The 19,921-nt window shown below is 45.4% G+C and overlaps 1 protein-coding gene across 1 annotated transcript in view; it reads left to right on the top strand.

Annotated features, from left to right (window-relative positions):
- The window catches only part of LOC142258027 (NACHT, LRR and PYD domains-containing protein 12-like), a 130,632-nt gene that overhangs the window by 70,079 nt on the left and 40,632 nt on the right, over nt 1-19,921 (top strand). Inside the window, exon 5 of the mRNA XM_075330451.1 lies at nt 13,700-13,765. Coding sequence (XP_075186566.1) covers nt 13,700-13,765 — 66 coding nt within the window. The remainder of the gene's footprint in view (nt 1-13,699; nt 13,766-19,921) is intronic.

The raw sequence follows: 19,921 nt of genomic DNA, 5'->3' as shown, positions 1-19,921 counted from the left end.
GCGCAACAGCACCCACCCTTGTCGTTGTAACAATATGTGGTGATCGCTGCTGTAGCGAACATTATCGCTACGGCAGCGTCACACGCACATACCTGCTCTGCGACGTCGCTGTGACTGCCGAATGATCCCTCCCACAAGGAGGAGGTGCGTTTGGTGTCACCGCGACGCCACAGCGACGTCAATAAGCGGCCGCCCAATCAAACCGGAGGGGCGGAGATGAGCGGGATGAACATCCCGCCCACCTCCTTACTTCCTCATTGCTGGTGTGAGGCAGGTAAGGAGAGGTTCCTCGCTCCTGCAGTGTCACACACAGTGATGTGTGCTGCCGCAGAAATGAGGAACAACATCATTACTGCAGCAGCAACGATAATTGAGATTAGGGGGGGATGTCACCGGTTAGCGATTTTGAACGTTTTTGCAACGATTCAAAATCGCTAATAGGTGTCACACGCAACGACATCGCTAACGCGGCCGGATGTGCGTCACAAAATCCGTGACCCTAACGACATCGCTTTAGCGATCTTGTAGCGTGTAAAGCTACCTATACCCTCCTATTCAGATCCTCCCGTTCCATACCATTCTTTTTTATGGATCTAGGATCTACAATCTCTATCAAATTTAGATTTTTTCAAATCAACAATAGACTCTTCCAATTTGTCCATATTGGACTGAATACGTAAAGTAATACGAAAGTATACCCCTATCCTATGTCAGGACGACAAATTAAATAAGATTGTACAGGGAGGAGTTAGGTTCGTGGCCCGTAGAGGGAGGAGTATTGGAGATGTGGTTTCCCCTAGTGCAATACATGGACGGCAGGAGAATAGCGCTACCTGGTTGAATTATAAAGGGACTTCTAAATGTGGACAACAAAAATGTAATTAATATGTGTAAATTTATCAAAAAAGGTGACCATATTACGGACACCGATGGTAAAACATATAAAATTAAAACCTTTATCAATTGCAACACGACACATGTAATATATATGGCTGGTTGTGATACTTGCTGTAAATATTACATTGGGTGCACTATTCGTACTTTGAAGAAACGTATCAGTGAACATGTCTCCTCCGCATCTGCAGAATCTCTGGTGGGACGTACTACTTCAGGACTCGACAAACATTTCAGAGATATGCATCAGGGGAATGTAAGTTCATTAAAAGTACAAGGTATTGAAAGAGTTAATAGGCCCTATAGGGGAGGGGACTGGCATAGCCTTGTTTTGGCCAGGGAAGCTTTTTGGATACTCAAACTAAAGGCACATTATCCTAATGGCTTGAATTATCGGTCCGATTTGTCTTATATCTATTAATCTATATTGACATGTATTTAGATGTATGTAATTTTTTGTATAATCTAATGTCCGCATGAAATGTGTATTTTTTTTTAACTTATTCACTTAAGTATGGATATGTAATTTATGGCACTTTTTTATGTAGTTCCGGCTGGTCATGGGATCTATTTAAGCCACTGCATATTTTATTTATCTACATTTGCCTATGATTAAGGAGTATTTTCTCTGAATCGCGTAAGGCGTAATCAGGGCTTTTGGAAGGATTGATCTAATTCTAATTTTTATGATGAATTTTAAATAAAGAAAAATATTTTTTTATGGACATCAGTGCTGGATTTCTTTCTACCCCTTCCTGCCTTCAATGATTGCTACATCTGTGGAAGCCAACCACAGACATTGTGCACTGGCCCAAATGGACATCTAGATCTAAAGATTGGTGAGCTGGAATATTTACTTTTTTGGTGTTATTCTATGAAGGTGCACCTTGTTCCCTGACTCCCCTTGCAGACCCCAGAAATAACTTTATAAAATCTGACCGCCACGTTTGCAAATTACCTGTTCTGGTCGGATAGGCATGCTCTTTTTCGGCTCCTGTCAACTCTCCTGCTGCTGTTTGCCATTTTCCTTTGATGTCTGACGCCTCCATCATCATCCATGTACTGGGCTGAATCTCGCGCCTGCGCAGTTATTCCCGGCTCCTGCAGGCGCAGGTATTCCCGGCTCATGCAGGCACAGTTCACTCTGCCCCTTTGCAGGCAGAGCCAAAAACATCGGTGCGCTTGTGCGAGCCCGTGAGCCCTTGCTTCCGGACTCCTCAATCAGCATGTCCATTGTCACGTACAGCCGGTGGGGGGGGTGTCACGCAGATATCCCACCACTGTCTCCAACCTGTGATGAACAGCCGGGGGGTTACGCAGACATCCCACCGCTGCCACCAATCTGTCACGAACAGGCAGAAGAGTCACATTGACATTGCACGGCTGCCACCAATCTGTGATGAAGAGCTAGTTGGGCTTACACAGACATCACACCGCTGCCACTAATCTGTGACAAAACCGCACCTCACGGCCCCACCCTCACGTCTTTAATATGTCGGAGCCTTGTGATATGGCCTCATCACTTCCGACAACACGTGACGTTTCACGCCCCCAAAGGATACGTAAGGTCCACTCGATGTACTGTTACATTGACACCCCATGTCCACGTGGGCACAGGGAGGCACGAGGAGGGAGACAGAGGGGGCCGTGCAACACCCCACTCTCTCACAACCCTGACAGGATGACAGACTCTTTTCACTAGCCCCAGTGAAACAGGGTCCTGCCAGCCCAGTAGTCTGCCACCAGTTCCTTGCTAGATATAAGCCTGTTCTGTTTGCAGGACTATATCGGGCCAGGAACCTGCCCAGGTAGTATGTAATACTAAAACGAGCACATGGACATCGGATTCGTGGATCGAGATAAAAGAAGAACCCAGGATTAAATTATATACTGTATTTAATCACCTTAAGGGCACACTAGATAAATAGATAAAACAATTATATTCACAAGAATTTACAGAGATTATGGTCAGAAATGCAGTTACAAAAAAGATATAGGTGTAAGCAGATATACATATGAATCAGTTACCTGTTTCCTTGCGATTAGGCCTGATGCTGGCTCGGCATAGGGAAGGCGCTGTGGAACCAATAGTTTCCTTGGTGCTCCCCACACGTTTACTGGACGTGACCTATCTTAGAAAAACCTCTCCAAAATGTCCGCTTTGGTTTTCAATACTCCATGTAACTCCCACATACCACCTATCTGGTGGCCTATGACAGGGCTGGACATGGGATATGCCTTCAGGTTCCAGAGAATTATAAAATGACAGCTTTCCTTATATCTCGGTCTCTGAGTGTCCCACGCAAAAAGATATTGCATGATGTTTCCTATTTTGATTTTATCTATCTATAGTTGAAAATGATGTGTCTATTGCCTTCTAGCGGCTAGCTAATAATTATGGGCTGAAACGCACGTTCAACAATTAAGGTAAAATATGTGGTACATGCGTCCCGCTGTCCTGCGGCCTGACATGCCTGCCATATTTGTAGCAGTTTTGCACACCTCAATTTTACACTTTTTACCCAGGAGCCACTGTGTCTCCAGGCCTCCTTTGGAGCGCCTCTGAAATTAGCAATTGCCCGCCCACTTCCCTAACTGAATTACTTTTGTCACCAGGGGGTCTTGCTCTAGTGAAAGGCTTCCTCCTTGCTATAATTAATTTTCACCTGTTTTGTTCCAGAATGGAGGTATTCGAATTCTATCCTAAATATGGTGACCTCTTGATGCAAGTCAGGATGTGTGTAGAAATATGTATGATTGGCAGGTGACTGGCCTGTATTGATATGCCATATTCCTCACATCCATGCTTAACTTTCCTTCCACCTCTCATCTAACTCTTTGACAACCTATAAACCGGTTTCCATCCCCATCACTTCACCAAAACTGCTTTTTCCAAAATTACTAACAATTTTCTTACTGCTAAAGCTAGCAGACAGTTCTTTATACTCCTCCTTTTAGACCTGTCCTCTGCCTGAGACTGTCTATCCCTCCTTCCTACTACAGATCCTCTCTTTTCTTGGTGTCAAGGATCTTGCCCTCTCCTGGATCGCCTTATACCTTACCAACCGCACATTTAGCGTCTCCCACTCCCACACTATACTTCCTCATCCCGCTGTCATGTCTCGGGACTTGATCCGTTTGCCTCCTGCTCCGTGGTCTGTTTCCTTGCCTGCCGAGCCACAGCTTGGTCAGTCCCTGTCCTAATGCTGATGGTCTTACTTTTGCGTCCCTCCATTTGGTTTGCTGTTATCAGCTGTTTTCACTTGCTCATTTTCTCTTTCTCAGATAGACCAGTGTGGTATTTGCTATGTGTTTTCTAATTTTTCTTTCTTATATATTTCCTTTGTTTGCTGTTAGGCTATAGTAGGTAACCCTTGCTTTCATTTATTATTTCTCCTTTCCACTTGTGTATGTTTTATGTTTCCTTACTTTGAGTACCTGTCTACCTTTGCACACTTGCCCTATCTTGGTTTATAGTGTGTGACGCCCTGACAAAACCAGGTAGTCACAAATAGGCCCCCGCATAACATCTTCCCTCGCTAGGCAACACACAGCCAACCTAGAAACCCTAGTCACCCCCCCTTAGGGAAAGACAGACACACCAGTGGGCGTGACCAGGCAGTTGGAAACGCCCACCCAGGGGTCTAGACAGCCCGGGGTGGGAAAACAAGCAGATAAGTTTGGAGTTAAGTTTGGAGAGGAGTGTGGGCTGGAGCTAAGTGTAGCTCCAGCAGGTGAAGTTCAAGTTGAACGGTACCAGGGTAGGATCCCTGGTGCCTTGGCTAGGAGGCAGACGGTGGTCTCAGTCAGCAGGAGACAGGAAGACGGCTCGGCAGAACTGATGTGGACCGGGACAGGGTTGTAGCCCGCCGGTACCGACACGGGGAACCGACCCGGAAACCGTAGCACAAAGGGGGGTACTCGGAGCCTGAAGCCAGAACCGGAAACAAGCAAACTGGTTAATTCACCGATTGAAGCCAGGACTAGAGGTTCTGTCCCACCCAAAGTCCCTCATAGAAGACAACAGCCCACCGATAGGGATAATAGGTCACCGCCAGGGCCCATAGATCCCACAGGCCAGCGTCTGCGGGCACGGCTCCTCAGGTCACATCCAGCCGGGAGCGGACTCCTGAGTTTCAGACTAGGAAAGTCCACCTTAGACAAAACAGTGCAGAGGAAAAGGATAGAGACCACCAGCTGAGTGGGGGACCCGAATACAACCGGCCGCGGCACCAGCCACCAGCACCTTTGTTTACCAGAGACTTGTGTGGTTTATTAACTGTGAGTAAACAAACACTCCCTGCAGTCGCTATATCCTGCACCAGAGCCACTGGGTCCCGGGGCAGCCAACCCTACCCACAGAGGGGTTAACATCCAGCTGCCATCACATCTCCTCCCAGGTGCCCCATCACAGCAGCGGTGGTGTCTCAACTCACCACACACCGTGGGTGGCATCACGAATTTAATACAGCCTAGCCCGTACATCTATGTCTACCCCATTTATTCGGCGAGTCCGCGAGACCCCCGGGGCCGGAGACCCTCGAGCCACTACCCCAGCAGGTCCGGATCCGAGCAGCGCCGGCTGCTGGCACGGGGGCGGCACAAGTGCGTAGTAACTTCTCTGGTTCCTCACGAGGTACCAGAAACAACCCGATAACCTTTCAGGCAGACAAGTTGTGGGTTTCCAGTTGTGTGTTTAGGGTTATTCTAGGCTGTGTGGGACCTGGTAATGTGCTGTCCAAATAGGGATAATAGTCTGTACAGGAACTAGTAGGTTGCATGTGCTGCAGCAATGAGAAATGCTCTTCTTTGCTTTTACCTGAGTAGGATTCCACACATGAGAAATCTTCCTCACGGCTGCTCCTCGATTTGAACCAGTGATCTTTACTTGTAAATCAACCTAATAAACCACTGAGCTATGTGAGAACAAGTTGTGTTTTGTAATATACAGGAAGAAATGAATTATTCCACCACCACGAGCAAAATAGTAACAATGCAGTGACCTGACAAGAATCTGCATAATAATTATATGCTAAATAGATGAATGTCAAATATATGTATGCGATAGCCAAGATGATTGTCTATAAAACAAAGTCTCACGCTCAAAGCTGTAATGAATGGTGAGATATGGAGCCTGAAAATCAAAAGTTCAAAACATTGTTACCCTTTTGCTCTTCAGTGTAGATTATGAGCCCCCACATTGTTTCCTGTATAAATTCTGAGCCCCCACATAGCCTCCCTAATTAAATCCTCCTGTATCAACCGCTATCTATATCGCGGGCGGAGGAGGGGACGCCGCGCTCTCCCACTGCTCGGGTCCGGCTGCCACTGCTGCCTCTGCTGCTCGGTGGCTCGAGCGATGGGCCGGATCCCGGGGACTCGAGCGGCGCTCCTCGCCCGTGAGTGAAAAGGGGATTGGTTTGGGGGATTTATTGTCCGTGACGCCACCCACGGTTGTGGTGATTGTGTGGACACCACCGCTGCTCTGTATGGGGATCCCGGGAGCGGTGACAGGGAGCAGCTTTGTTGTTATTTCTCCCCTCCGTGGGTAGGGGGGTTGGTTGTCCCGGGGCCCGGTGATGGGGTAGGGATGGATGGCAGACCAGGTGCGGGGCCTGGTGAGGTGCAGGGTCGCGGGGGCAGCGCTGTGCCGCACGGCATGGTGGTACTCACTCAGCCTGAGACGTTGACACAGTTCTCGGTAAAACACACGGCTGGAAAGACTGTTCCCACGGACGGCTGCTGTTGCTTTTCCCCAGTAGTTGACGGTGACGGTCTCTGTCCCTGCACCTAGTGAAATGTTGGTAGCGATGGGTTCCCACTGGTAACCCGCTCCCCGGCTTGGATATGGGCCGGAGGAGCCCCTCTTTGCCCGCAGGCGCTGGCCCTGAGAAACTGGTGCCTTGGCGGTGGCGGTGTCTCTCTCCTACGGTTGGACTGTTGCCTTCAATCGGGACTTAGTTGTTGGGGACGGATTTGGCAAATTCACGGCGACTCCTAGCCTTGCCGGGATCCGAAAGGCCCCTGCCAATGGTGCTGGCTTCTCTTCGTATACCGGTCCGTTACCGCCGGGCCACCACCCGTCCACGGTCCTTTCGGCAACCTCCGATCAGCCTCTCCTGCAGACGGTCACCGCCGTCTGCTAACCTTGCTGTCTCAGTCCGGGGCACACACCCGGACCAACTTCAGGCTTTCACAACTGTCACTTTCTCTTCCACTTTAACTCCTCTCACTTGCTCCTCTACCACTTCCCAACTAGACTCCTTTCAACTCCTTCCACTTCCTCCTCCAAACTCTATCTGCCTGTCTTTTCCCGCCTCCAGGACTGTAAACTCCTCGGTGGGCGGAGCCAACCGCCTGGCCCACCCCCTGGTGTGAACATCAGCCCCTGGAGGAAGGCAACAAGGGTTTTAGGTTTAGCTTTGGTGTACCTATCCAGGGTGTAGGGTGTGGTGGTGTCATGACCTGTGACCACTGGCTTGCCCAGGGCGTCACATCTACATCCTGAAGGTGCAGCTAGCAGGGAATATCTGTAAATGGTCGGCGGTGGACTTGGTGGACAGGCGGCTGAAGACATGCTGCGGCATGTGTGCCATTGTTTTCAGCCCTTAAGTTGTACAGCCGGGCTGGAGCAGCCAGAGTGCCGGATGAGGCCCCAGGTCCGCACTTTTCCCAGCCCTGCTGTACACTGTAAGCCATCAGTCTGTCATTGTTGGCTTGTTTACTGTAATTTATATCTGTATTTTGTATGTAACCCTTTCTCATGTACAGCACCATGGAATCAATGTTGCTCTAACAGTAAATAATAATCATAATATAAGACCGATACATGGTTAGAAAAATATAATGGCTAACTCCTTATTAGCAAAGCCTACAAAACGATAGCGTTCACAGCCAGAATTTTTTAATTAAAAATATATTTTTATTTGAGAACAATTAAAATGAAATTATTAAACAGACAAAATATAGGGGATAACCTAAGAACACTTCGTCTTCATTATAATATGTGTATAACAGAAAAAAGATATTGAATCACTAATGCAAATAGTAAAAAAATTATCCACTCAAGGTCACAGATTGGTATAAAAAGACAAAAAATACCAAAGATAGAAATTTTCAAATTGGCCACTAGAGGTCACTGATGTGCAAAAAACAGTATAAGATAGAATAATTCATATACTTTGTATACTTTGGCTAGTGCAAAAAATAATAATTATATACAGTACTTATATACCGTAATTCATAATTATTCATCCAAAAGAAAAGTGTGGGAAAATATATATGTATAAATATAATATAAATATATAATATAATATAAAATTTATATCTACTGTTTTATTATATTTATACATATATATAGTAAGTAACTATATATATGTATAAATATAATAAAACAGTAGATATAAAATAAATTTATATAAGGGTCACAAAGAAACCCTGGCGAAACGCGCGTCAGGGTATTTGTTCCTCTGATCTAACGTTTCTTCCGCGATACTTTTCAACCTGACACTTTGTCTTTTTTTGGCTGTTCTATGTATCTCAGATGACTCTATTGTCCTGCTAACTATCATTATCTGTTGCACTCCTGTGTAAATACAATTCTTATTAGGCTTCTTAAGGCCCCTTTACACACTGAGACTTTCTAGCGATCCCACCAGCGATCTCGACCTGGCCGGGATCACTGGAAAGCCTCTAAGGCTATGTGCGCACGTTGCGTCGGAGTATCTGCAGTTTATTCTGCACGTTTTCCTTCCCTTGGTTTTTGACCAAATGGCTTTTGACCATTTTTTAGCGCTAAAAGCACATGCGTATTTACTGCGTTTTTAGTGCGTTTTCAGCGCTTTTTACCTGCGTTTTCACCTGCGTTTCTGCAGATGCGTTTTGTAGATCAAGACACTGAGAAATAAAGTTGAAATAGTCAAAAAGAATGAAAAAAGAGAAAAAAAAGTATAAAATTAACTTTTAATAAAACTATATGGAAAATTATCAATTTAAATGAAATAATAGTGGTTATGCACATTTTAACAGAAAAATAGGTAAAGTTTATTATTTTTTAACATTTAAATTTTCGGTTATTGTGTGTGTGTAAAGGAACATTAGAACCCATTATTTTTTGGCCTGAAAAGCATGCGTTTTTGGAGCCAAAAACGCAGTGGAAAAGCAGGTAAAAAGCATGAAAAACGCAGGAATTGTGCTTTTGGTTGCATTTTGCCATTTCTCATTGACTCCAATGTTAAGGAAACGCTGCAGAAATGGCAAAAACAACTGACATGCTGCTTCTTTTTCAGCATGGTTTTTGACCCAAAATATGCAAATTAAACGCTGCAGAAAAAAAAGCAAAGTGCAGACAGGATTTCTGCTTTTCCCATAGACTTTGCTGGCAATCAAAAACGCTGCTGCTAAAAACGCTGCAGAAACGCGGTAAAAAACGCAACGTGCGAACATAGCCTAACAGTCTCTGGTGAGCTGTCAAACAGGCAGATCTGACCAATGATGCAGCAGCGATACGGACCTGCAGAACGACCTCGCTGGAAAGGGAACGCTATAGCACGCCTATGGGCTGGGTCGCTAATGATGTCGTTGTAACAGTGTCAAACACATTGATTCATGCTGCGCAGAAGGAAACAAAGGACCCAAAAATGGTCCTAAACGACTTCTAGCAATCAGCGACCTCACAGCGAGGGCCAGGTCGCTGATGCGTGTCACACACTGCAATGTCGCTGGAGAGGTCGCTATTACGTCACAAAACCGGTGACGTTACAGCAATGTCACTAGCGATGTTGCAGTGTGTAAAGGGGCCTATCCCCTTTTTGGGTTTGTAAAAAGTTTTTGATTTTAGCCTAATTACTATTTGGGTTTCTCTTATATGATCTTTACATTCACAGGTATGTGCAATAGTCAGCAGACTTTTTGGTCATCCTTTTGTATCACTACTTATAAGACTGCAATATTGACTCATTTATAGTGCGACCCTTATTAGGCCCTGCTTTCATTCTTTGCACCTCCTTACTGGTTTGAGCAATATCTGTGCTCCCAGACTAATCAACATCTCGGTCATTATAGATCACATTTATATTTATGGGTATGTGCAATAGCCAACAGATTTCTTAGTACAAAACCTCTTTTTGAGTCTCCACTCATAAGATTGGGCAATATTTGTTTGTATTTCATTAATTCTTCTGGGCTGTGCAATAGATATATTTAATTATTTTTTATCTACTGTTTTATTATATTTATACATACTATATATGTTCCACACGTTTCTTTTGGATGAATAATTATGAATTATGTATAGAATTATTATTTTTTGCACTAGCCAAAATATACAAATCATATGAATTATTCTATCTTATACCGTTTTTTGCACATCAGTGACCTCTAGTGGCCCATTTGAAAATCTCTATCCTTGGAATTTTGTGTTTTTATACCAATCTGTGACCTTGAGTGGATAATTTTTTACTATTTGCATTAGTGATTCAATATCTTTTTTCTGTTATACACACGTGTCTATGGTATGAACCTTATGATTAAGAGGAGGTGTTCTTAGCTTATCCCCTATAATTTTGTCTGTTTAATATTTTTTTGTTCATTTTAATTGTTATCAAATTAAAATATATTTTTAAATAAAAAAAATTCTGACTGTAAAGTCTATAGTTTTGTAGGTTTTGTTAATCATAATAATAAACAGACATACCGTGTCCCAGAAACTGTAGGCTGTGCTGGGGCTGCAGCAGAGGCTGGGGCTCGGGCAGCTGTGCTGCTGTTAGGGCAGCCGTGGTGGTGCTGGAACAGCTGTACTGGGGTTCGGGCTGCGGTGGTGGTTACGGATGGTGAGGGCTGCAAAGAAATGGCGCCCGGAGTCAGCCCAGATTGAGCTCTCGGCTCGATGGCAAACCGAGATCTCATCTGCCCAAGCGCCACCTCCGGGGGTGCCATTTTCCTGGGAAATCAATGGCCTGGAGGTAGCGCATGCATAAATGAGAGCTTGAGCCAAGAGCTTCATCTGCGCACACGCGCCGACTCCGGTTGGCATTATCTGAAGTCCTAACCGCCTGCCCCGCAGTGACAGTCCAGCCACAGGAGACTCCGCACAGCCACCGCAGACCCCGCATAGCCGCCGTAGACCACGCACAGCCACCAGAGACCCTGCACAGCTGCACCAGCTTCCATAGACCCCACACAACTGCCACAGACCCCGCACAACCGCCCCAGCAGCCACAGCATCCGCACAGCCACCGCAGTACCAGCTGCCGCAAACAACACACAGTCTCCGCAGACCCCGCACAGCTGCCACAGCATCCGCACAGCCACCGCAGTACCAGCTGCCGCAAACAACACACAGTCTCCGCAGACCCCGCACAGCTGCCACAGCACCAGTGCAGCCTCCACAGCCCCTGCACAGCCGCCGCAGCATTCCCTCGGTCTCTTGCAACCCCTCTTCACCACCCCGGTAAGCTACATTACGAGTGTAAGACGCACCCCTCACTTTCCTCCCAAATTTTTGGGAGGAAAAGTGTGTCTTACAATCTCAAATATACAGTAATCTATCTGATCTTGGCTGATACCAGTTACTCTACAAATCGTTAGGTGATTTCTTTCCTATAAACAAAAGCAAAATATTCAGCTTTAACTTCTCAAACATTGTGGAAAAAAACAAGTATATTCTTTATTAGTAACTTTCCAAGATAACGCATCATGTGATGTATTTGATTCACTGCCTTAAAGGGGTTTTCCAATTTAAGAAAAGTGGTCTCCAAACGCTTTTATACTTCCTCGCCCTACGCGAGTACAACGCTGGATTTCCGGCACTGCTGCAATATGGTGAGGTCACCGCTGCAACGCGGCAGCTCTGCCGATGGAGGGAGAGTAGCTACTTGGTGGCTTACAGTCATATGAAAAAGTTTGGGCACCCCTATTAATGTTAACCTTTTTTCTTTATAACAATTTGGGTTTTTGCAACAGCTATTTCAGTTTCATATATCTAATAACTGATGGACTCCGTAATATTTCTGGATTGAAATGAGGTTTATTGTACTAACAGAAAATGTGCAATCCGCATTTAAACAAAATTTGACAGGTGCAAAAGTATAGGCACCTCAACATAAAAGTGACATTAATATTTTGTAGATCCTCCTTTTGCAAAAATAACAGCCTCTAGTCGCTTCCTGTAGCTTTTAATGAGTTCCTGGATCCTGGATGAAGGTATATTTGACCATTCCTGTTTACAAAACAATTCCAGTTCAGTTAAGTTTGATGGTCGCCGAGCATGGACAGCACGCTTCAAATCATCCCACAGATTTTCAATGATATTCAGGTCTGGGGACTGGGATGGCCATTCCAGAACATTGTAATTGGTCCTCTGCATGAATGCCTGAGTAGATTTGGAGCGGTGTTTTGGATCATTGTCTTGCTGAAATATCCATCCCCTGCATAACTTCAACTTCGTCACTGATCCTTGCACATTATTGTCAAGAATCTGCTGATACTGAGTTGAATCCATGTGACCCTCAACTTGAACAAGATTCCCGGTGCCGGAATTGGCCACACAGCCCCAAAGCATGATGGAACCTCCACCAAATTTTACTGTGGGTAGCAAGTGCTTTTCTTGGAATGCCGTGTTTTTTTGCCTCCATGCATAACGCCTTTTTGTATGACTAAACAACTCAATCTTTGTTCATCAGTCCACAGGACCTTCTTCCAAAATGTAACTGGCTTGTCCAAATGTGCTTTTGCATACCTCAGGCGACTCTGTTTGTGGCGTGCTTGCAGAAACGGCTTCTTTCGCATCACTCTCCCATACAGCTTCTCCTTGTGCAATGTGCGCTGTATTGTTAACTGATCCACATTGACACCATCTGCAGCAAGATGATGCTGCAGGTCTTTGGAGGTGGTCTGTGGATTGTCCTTGACTGTTCTCACCATTCTTCTTCTCTGCCTTTCTGATATTTTTTTTGGCCTGCCACTTCTGGGCTTAACAAGAACTGTACCTGTGTTCTTCCATTTCCTTACTATGTTCCTCACAGTGGAAACTGACAGTTTAAATCTCTGAGACAACTTTTTGTATCCTTCCCCTGAACAACTATGTTGAATCATCTTTGTTTTCAGATCATTTGAGAGTTGTTTTGAGGAGCCCATGATGCCACTCTTCATAGGAGATTCAAATAGGAGAACAACTTGCAAGTGGCCACCTTAAATACCTTTTCTCATGATTGGATACACCAGCCTATGAAGTTCAAAGCTCAATAAGGTTACAAAACCAATTTAGTGCTTTAGTAAGTCAGTAAAAAGTAGTTAGGAGTGTTCAAATCAAGAAATTGATAAGGGTGCCCATACTTTTGCACCGGTCAAATTTTGTTTAAATGCGGATTGCACATTTTCTGTTAGTACAATAAACCTCATTTCAATCCAGAAATATTACTCAGTCCATCAGTTATTAGATATATGAAACTGCAATCGCTGTTGCAAAAACCCAGATTGTTATAAAAAAAAAAAGGTTAACATTAATAGGGGTGCCCAAACTTTTTCATATGACTGTATTTTACAAGTGTAAAGTGGAAAATATCCTTTAACAATATGTATGATCATGTAATGGGGTGAGTACATTAGAATCAGTACAATCTCCTCTACTGTTTCTAGACCACAATACTAATCGCAAGCGAGGAAGCCACAGATTCTGTCTCAGCACTCAGGTGGAAGTTCTTTAAAAGCATCGGTCCTTTCATTGGCCCGATCATTGTGTATTTCTAATATCTGCATACATCCGGCAATGAGGTGATCATACAAAATCATTCTGATCTGTTCTCAGGTCACACTCTGGTGGAGGAAATCCTCCTGGATGAAGAGGGCCACCAACTTCTCCCAGAACTGAAAGGTAAGTTTCTTTTAATCTAATTCAACACGATCGATACAGATAAAACAGCCTGCTCATAAGACAAGGCATTCTGCAAAAACGTTTTTTGTTAGAGAAGTGAATCCTCTAAAGCACAATCGGTTTTGCACTTTTCAGACTATCTGCGAATCTAAAGAATCTTTGCTGTTTTACTCTTAATGCATATCCGTCATTTCAGTTTTTGTCTTGTAAATCATGTGAAAATAAGCAAATTTATAATTTATCCTATCAGTCAAATTTGCTTCTTTCTCTGCCAGAATTGATCAGTCACTATCAAAATTCTCATTTCTAAGGTAAAATCTGTATTCAGTGAAGACTTTCCCATTACTGAGATAGGAGATGGCCATTGTTGCTGATGAGATGGTTACATTTTAAACCTCACAGGCAGCAGAAACTTTTCAGTTTCAGGTAATCACTGATTGGTGGGAACTGTGCAGCAGAGTTTATTGTCATTACAAGAAGATTGGTCAGGACTAAGGGGTACTTTGCATACTACGACATCGCAGATGCGATGTCGGTGGGGTCAAATCGAAAGTGACGCACATCCGGCGTCGCTGTCGACATCAGAGTATGTGAATCCTTTTTACTACGATTAACGAGCGCAAAAGCGTCGAAATTGTATGATCGGTGTAGCGTCGGTCATTTCCATAGTTTTGGAAGGACCGATGTTATGATGTTGTTCCTCGTTCCTGCAGCAGCACACATCGCTGTGTGTGAAGCCGCAGGAGCGAGGAACATCGCCTTACCTGGGTCCCGGCTGCAATGAGGAAGGAAGAAGGTGGGCGGGATGTTTACGTTCCGCTCATCTCCACCCCCCTGCTTCTATTGGCCGCCTGTGTTACGAACCGGCGCCGCCTTAGCCGCAAGCAGCCTGCTGCGGTTCCTGTTGCGCCCAGGCGCCGGCTGCCGTTCTTGGCCGTGCCTCGGGTCGTCCAGTTGGCTGTTCCTTCCACCACGTCTAAGTGTGGAGAGGCGGCTAGTGCGCATGCGTGCGCCGATTTACCCCAGCCAGAGTTTAAGCCCGGTGTTTTGCCTAGTGAGCATGCTCAGCCTGTTTGTGTTATGTCTGAGACTAAGTCCTCAGTTCAAGCTACTGAGCATGCTCCCACAATTAACCCTAACAGCCTCTTTGCACAGGTACTTGGACTTCGTGCTGTGTCTAAGTTCTGGGATGTGCCTACTGAATATGCTCAAACTGATAGTCTGCTTTCTAAGCCTGTTGCTCAGGCTACTGAGCATGCTCAGGCACTTAGTGCATCAGAGGCTAGGTCCGGTAAGGACCTCACTGAGCATGTCCGTGAGGTGGCAGGCCCTGATAGGGCAGAGGGTGTCAGGTGTCCTGATGACGTGGCAACTCCGGACTGGCTCGCAGAGGCACGCCCCTATGATCTGGCACCTCACCATTGGTCGTCAGATGATGACTGGTGAAGTGTTTGGGGCGTGGCTGCCATGAGGTCATCAATGATGTGGCGGTTCCGGATAGGTCGCATGTGACGTCACTGATGACATGGCACTCTGCTATTGGACCTTGGTGGTTCCACCCTGGGTTTGGGGCGGACCCAGGTTATAAAAGGGGCTGGAGACAACATGGAGGTGCGCAGTCTTCATTTAGAGTTCTTGGTGGCATAAGCCTTGTTGGAAGCGGTAGGCGAATGGTGACTGTCACGCCAAGATTCGTAGCTCAGCACATGAGGGTCAGGCGCCGTGCTTCCTTGCTACCGTTCCTGTTGTGCTAGAGCAGCCCAGTGGCGTTAACTGGGCTGCGACTGCTGCGTCACCTGTTCACTTGTGCCTCCTACACACACGGACAGAATACCTGTTGCGTCACCTGTCCGAGAGTGCCCTCTACGCACACGGACAGTGTACCTGCTGCGCCACCTGTCCGGTTGTGCCCTCTACGCGCACGGACAGCGCACCCCAGAACCCCTGTGAAGTTAACAGGGTGTTCCTGGATTGGGTGTGTGAACCCTATTATCCTCCTCGGCTTCCCAGTCAAATGCTACTGGTGTGACTACCTGGTCTGACGTGTCGAGTGGTGGCCAGAAACGCTAATCGGAGGACCGCTCGGCCTGACGTGTCTTACACACGTGGCCGACAGGGCGCTGTCGCAGCGGTCTTCTCGGTCAACGCTAACTGGTTACCATCCGGCCTGACGTGTTGTTAAACACGTGGTCGAAGTAGCGTCCGCTGCACCGAAACGCTAACTGGGTTGTCGTCCGGTCTGACGTGTCCCTACACACGTGACCGATTCCTTGAGTTATCTCAGAGCCATCCAGCTCTATAGTCTCCGCCTAACCCACAGGGTGCCAGCAGCTCCATTACCATCTGGAGCACGGTGGGCCCCGACTGGCGATTGGGATATATACCCCTGGTCCTAATCTGCCGGTTCCCCCGTAACAGCCTGCTGTGTGACGTCACTGTGACGCCGCACGACCCGCCCCCTTAGGAAAGAGGCGGTTCGCCAGCCAGAGCGACGTCGCAGGGCAGGTAAGTGCATGTGAAGCTGCCGTAGTGATAATTTTCACTACGGCAGCTATCACAAGATATCGCAGCTACGACGGGGGCGGGGACTATCACGCTCGGCATCGCTAGCATCGGCTTGCGATGTTGTAGTGTGCAAAGTACCCCTTATTTTCAGCCTCACTGGGTGAGATTGTATCCTTAAAGCCCAAGGTCCGGGTGGGCACACAGGCCAATGGTGTCAGTGCTGACATCTAAGGCACGCCGGAAATGCGGAGATGTAGCAGAGGTACTGGAAGCTGCAGGCAAACAAAAGACGTTCTGGAGGCTGCAGACAGGTAACAGAGCTCCAGGAGACCTCAGAAAAACTAAAAGATTTAATACTAATACACAATTGTGTATCTTGGTAGCCTTATATAGGCATAAGAAGCTCAAGACATGGGAGCATGCTGGGCTGCTTGCAAAGATCGACATTGAGCACAAGAAAGTTTAGCGGACTTGGGTGAAGAGAGCACAGGCCAGACTCAGGACAAATGTGTAACACTTATACTGTATATAGTCATAGTATAGACCAGAGGGTGATAACAAGAATTAGGAGAAAGAGAAGCCAGTAACAAATCCAAGAAATTATTCCAAAGTGAGATGCAATAATGAAGCAAAGTGATGGAAACCAGAAACATGAGCCACACAAAAGATGTAGCTTAAAGTGAACCTGTCAGGTACAATATACACCCAGAACCAAGAGCAGTTCTGGGTGTATATTGCTAATCACTGCCTAACTGTCCCTGAATACACTAATATAGATAAAGAGATCTTTAGAAAAAGTATTTCTAAAGATCTTTTATCTTATGCTAATGACTTCGGAGACTAGTTCCAAGAGCGTTATATCCCCCGACTAGCCGCCCTCTTAGCAACTTCATTGCAACCAGTCGTCCTGTCCCTGCAGCTGAAAAACACCCCCATAGCATGATGCTGCCACCACCATGTTTCACTGGTGGGATTGTATTGGGCAGGTGATGAGCAGTGGCTGTTTTTCTCCAATTATTGAATTTTCTCAGTGAGAGGAACATACAGTTAGGTCCAGAAATATTTGGACAGTGACACAATTTTCGCGAGTTGGGCTCTGCATGCCACCACATTGGATTTGAAATTAAACCTCTACAACAGAATTCAAGTGCAGATTGTAACGTTTAATTTGAAGGTTTGAACAAAAATATCTGATAGAAATTGTAGGAATTGTACACATTTCTTTACAAACACTCCACATTTTAGGAGGTCAAAAGTAATTGGACAAATAAACCAAACCCAAACAAAATATTTTTATTTTCAATATTTTGTTGCGAATCCTTTGGAGGCAATCACTGCCTTAAGTCTGGAACCCATGGACATCACCAAACGCTGGGTTTCCTCCTTCTTAATGCTTTGCCAGGCCTTTACAGCCGTAGCCTTCAGGTCTTGCTTGTTTGTGGGTCTTTCCGTCTTAAGTCTGGATTTGAGCAAGTGAAATGCATGCTCAATTGGGTTAAGATCTGGTGATTGACTTGGCCATTGCAGAATGTTCCACTTTTTTGCACTCATGAACTCCTGGGTAGCTTTGGCTGTATGCTTGGGGTCATTGTCCATCTGTACTATGAAGCGCCGTCCGATCAACTTTGCGGCATTTGGCTGAATCTGGGCTGAAAGTATATCCCGGTACACTTCAGAATTCATCCGGCTACTCTTGTCTGCTGTTATGTCATCAATAAACACAAGTGACCCAGTGCCATTGAAAGCCATGCATGCCCATGCCATCACGTTGCCTCCACCATGTTTTACAGAGGATGTGGTGTGCCTTGGATCATGTGCCGTTCCCTTTCTTCTCCAAACTTTTTTCTTCCCATCATTCTGGTACAGGTTGATCTTTGTCTCATCTGTCCATAGAATACTTTTCCAGAACTGAGCTGGCTTCATGAGGTGTTTTTCAGCAAATTTAACTCTGGCCTGTCTATTTTTGGAATTGATGAATGGTTTGCATCTAGATGTGAACCCTTTGTATTTACTTTCATGGAGTCTTCTCTTTACTGTTGACTTAGAGACAGATACACCTACTTCACTGAGAGTGTTCTGGACTTCAGTTGATGTTGTGAACGGGTTCTTCTTCACCAAAGAAAGTATGCGGCGATCATCCACCACTGTTGTCATCCGTGGACGCCCAGGCCTTTTTGAGTTCCCAAGCTCACCAGTCAATTCCTTTTTTCTCAGAATGTACCCGACTGTTGATTTTGCTACTCCAAGCATGTCTGCTATCTCTCTGATGGATTTTTCTTTTTTTTCAGCCTCAGGATGTTCTGCTTCACCTCAATTGAGAGTTCCTTAGACCGCATGTTGTCTGGTCACAGCAACAGCTTCCAAATGCAAAACCACACACCTGTAATCAACCCCAGACCTTTTAACTACTTCATTGATTACAGGTTAACGAGGGAGACGCCTTCAGAGTTAATTGCAGCCCTTAGAGTCCCTTGTCCAATTACTTTTGGTCCCTTGAAAAAGAGGAGGCTATGCATTACAGAGCTATGATTCCTAAACCCTTTCTCCGATTTGGATGTGAAAACTCTCATATTGCAGCTGGGAGTGTGCACTTTCAGCCCATATTATATATATATAATTGTATTTCTGAACATGTTTTTGTAAACAGCTAAAATAACAAAACTTGTGTCACTGTCCAAATATTTCTGGACCTAACTGTAATTATAATCTTGTGATACCTTTTAATGGCTAACTAAAATAAAATAAAGGGATGTTACAAAGCAAGCTTTCGAGACATCTCAGGTCCCTTCATCAGGCATGGTATGACAAAATATCTGAAGAAACACAAATATATGCACAAACAGAGCAGAGGGATGACATAATAAAAGACATTTAAATAAACAAACACTGAGCTTAGAAAGTGAATCCTTAATTAGCTTTGATTAGTGGTGTGAGAGTTTTATTGTTCCAATATCCATGTAGGATCAGAGGTCTGGTCAGTCTCTGGAATAGACTCCTCAGATTTTATAATGGGCCATAAATCCTCCTGACAGGCTGAGTCCTGTGTCCACAGAGTTAAACATTTTAATGAATTTGTATTCCCAGACCCTGCGATGGCTCTGTGATCTGAAGTTGCCTTTTAATATGACAACTTTCATATGGTTTATGTTGTGTCCTGAAGCACAGAAATGTTTGGCCACAGATAAATGGATTTTTTTGTCTGTAATTGTGTGGCGGTGAGATCTCATCCTTGCTCTCAGTCTCTGTCCTGTTTCTCCAACATAGAGGCCCCCAATAGAACATATAGTGCACAGGATTAAGTACACCACGGTGGAGGAACATGTGAATGTCCCAGGAATTTTATAGTCCTTCTGTGTGTTAGGGATCTGTATCCGGTCTTTGGTCTCTACATGAGTCCAGGTTTTGCAGCTCTTTACATTGCAAGGATAAGTTCCTCTTGGTTTGTCTGAGGGCATAGAACTTCGGATCATGATGCTCCTTAAATTAGGAGGTTGCCTGTAGCACAGCAATGGAGGATCTTTGAATATTGTTTTTAATCAGTCATCGATGTGTAGAATGTGGTGAAGATTCTTGGCCATTCTTCTCAGTACCTCAAGCTGTGGGTTGTATGTATGTATGTATGTATCGGTGGTTTTCTCCACACATACCTCT

Source organism: Anomaloglossus baeobatrachus, chromosome 12 (genome assembly GCF_048569485.1).
Source record: "Anomaloglossus baeobatrachus isolate aAnoBae1 chromosome 12, aAnoBae1.hap1, whole genome shotgun sequence".
In the NCBI taxonomy this organism is placed as follows: domain Eukaryota; kingdom Metazoa; phylum Chordata; class Amphibia; order Anura; family Aromobatidae; genus Anomaloglossus; species Anomaloglossus baeobatrachus.
Note: the sequence above shows the minus strand (reverse complement) of the source record. Positions and strands in the feature narration are given on the sequence as shown.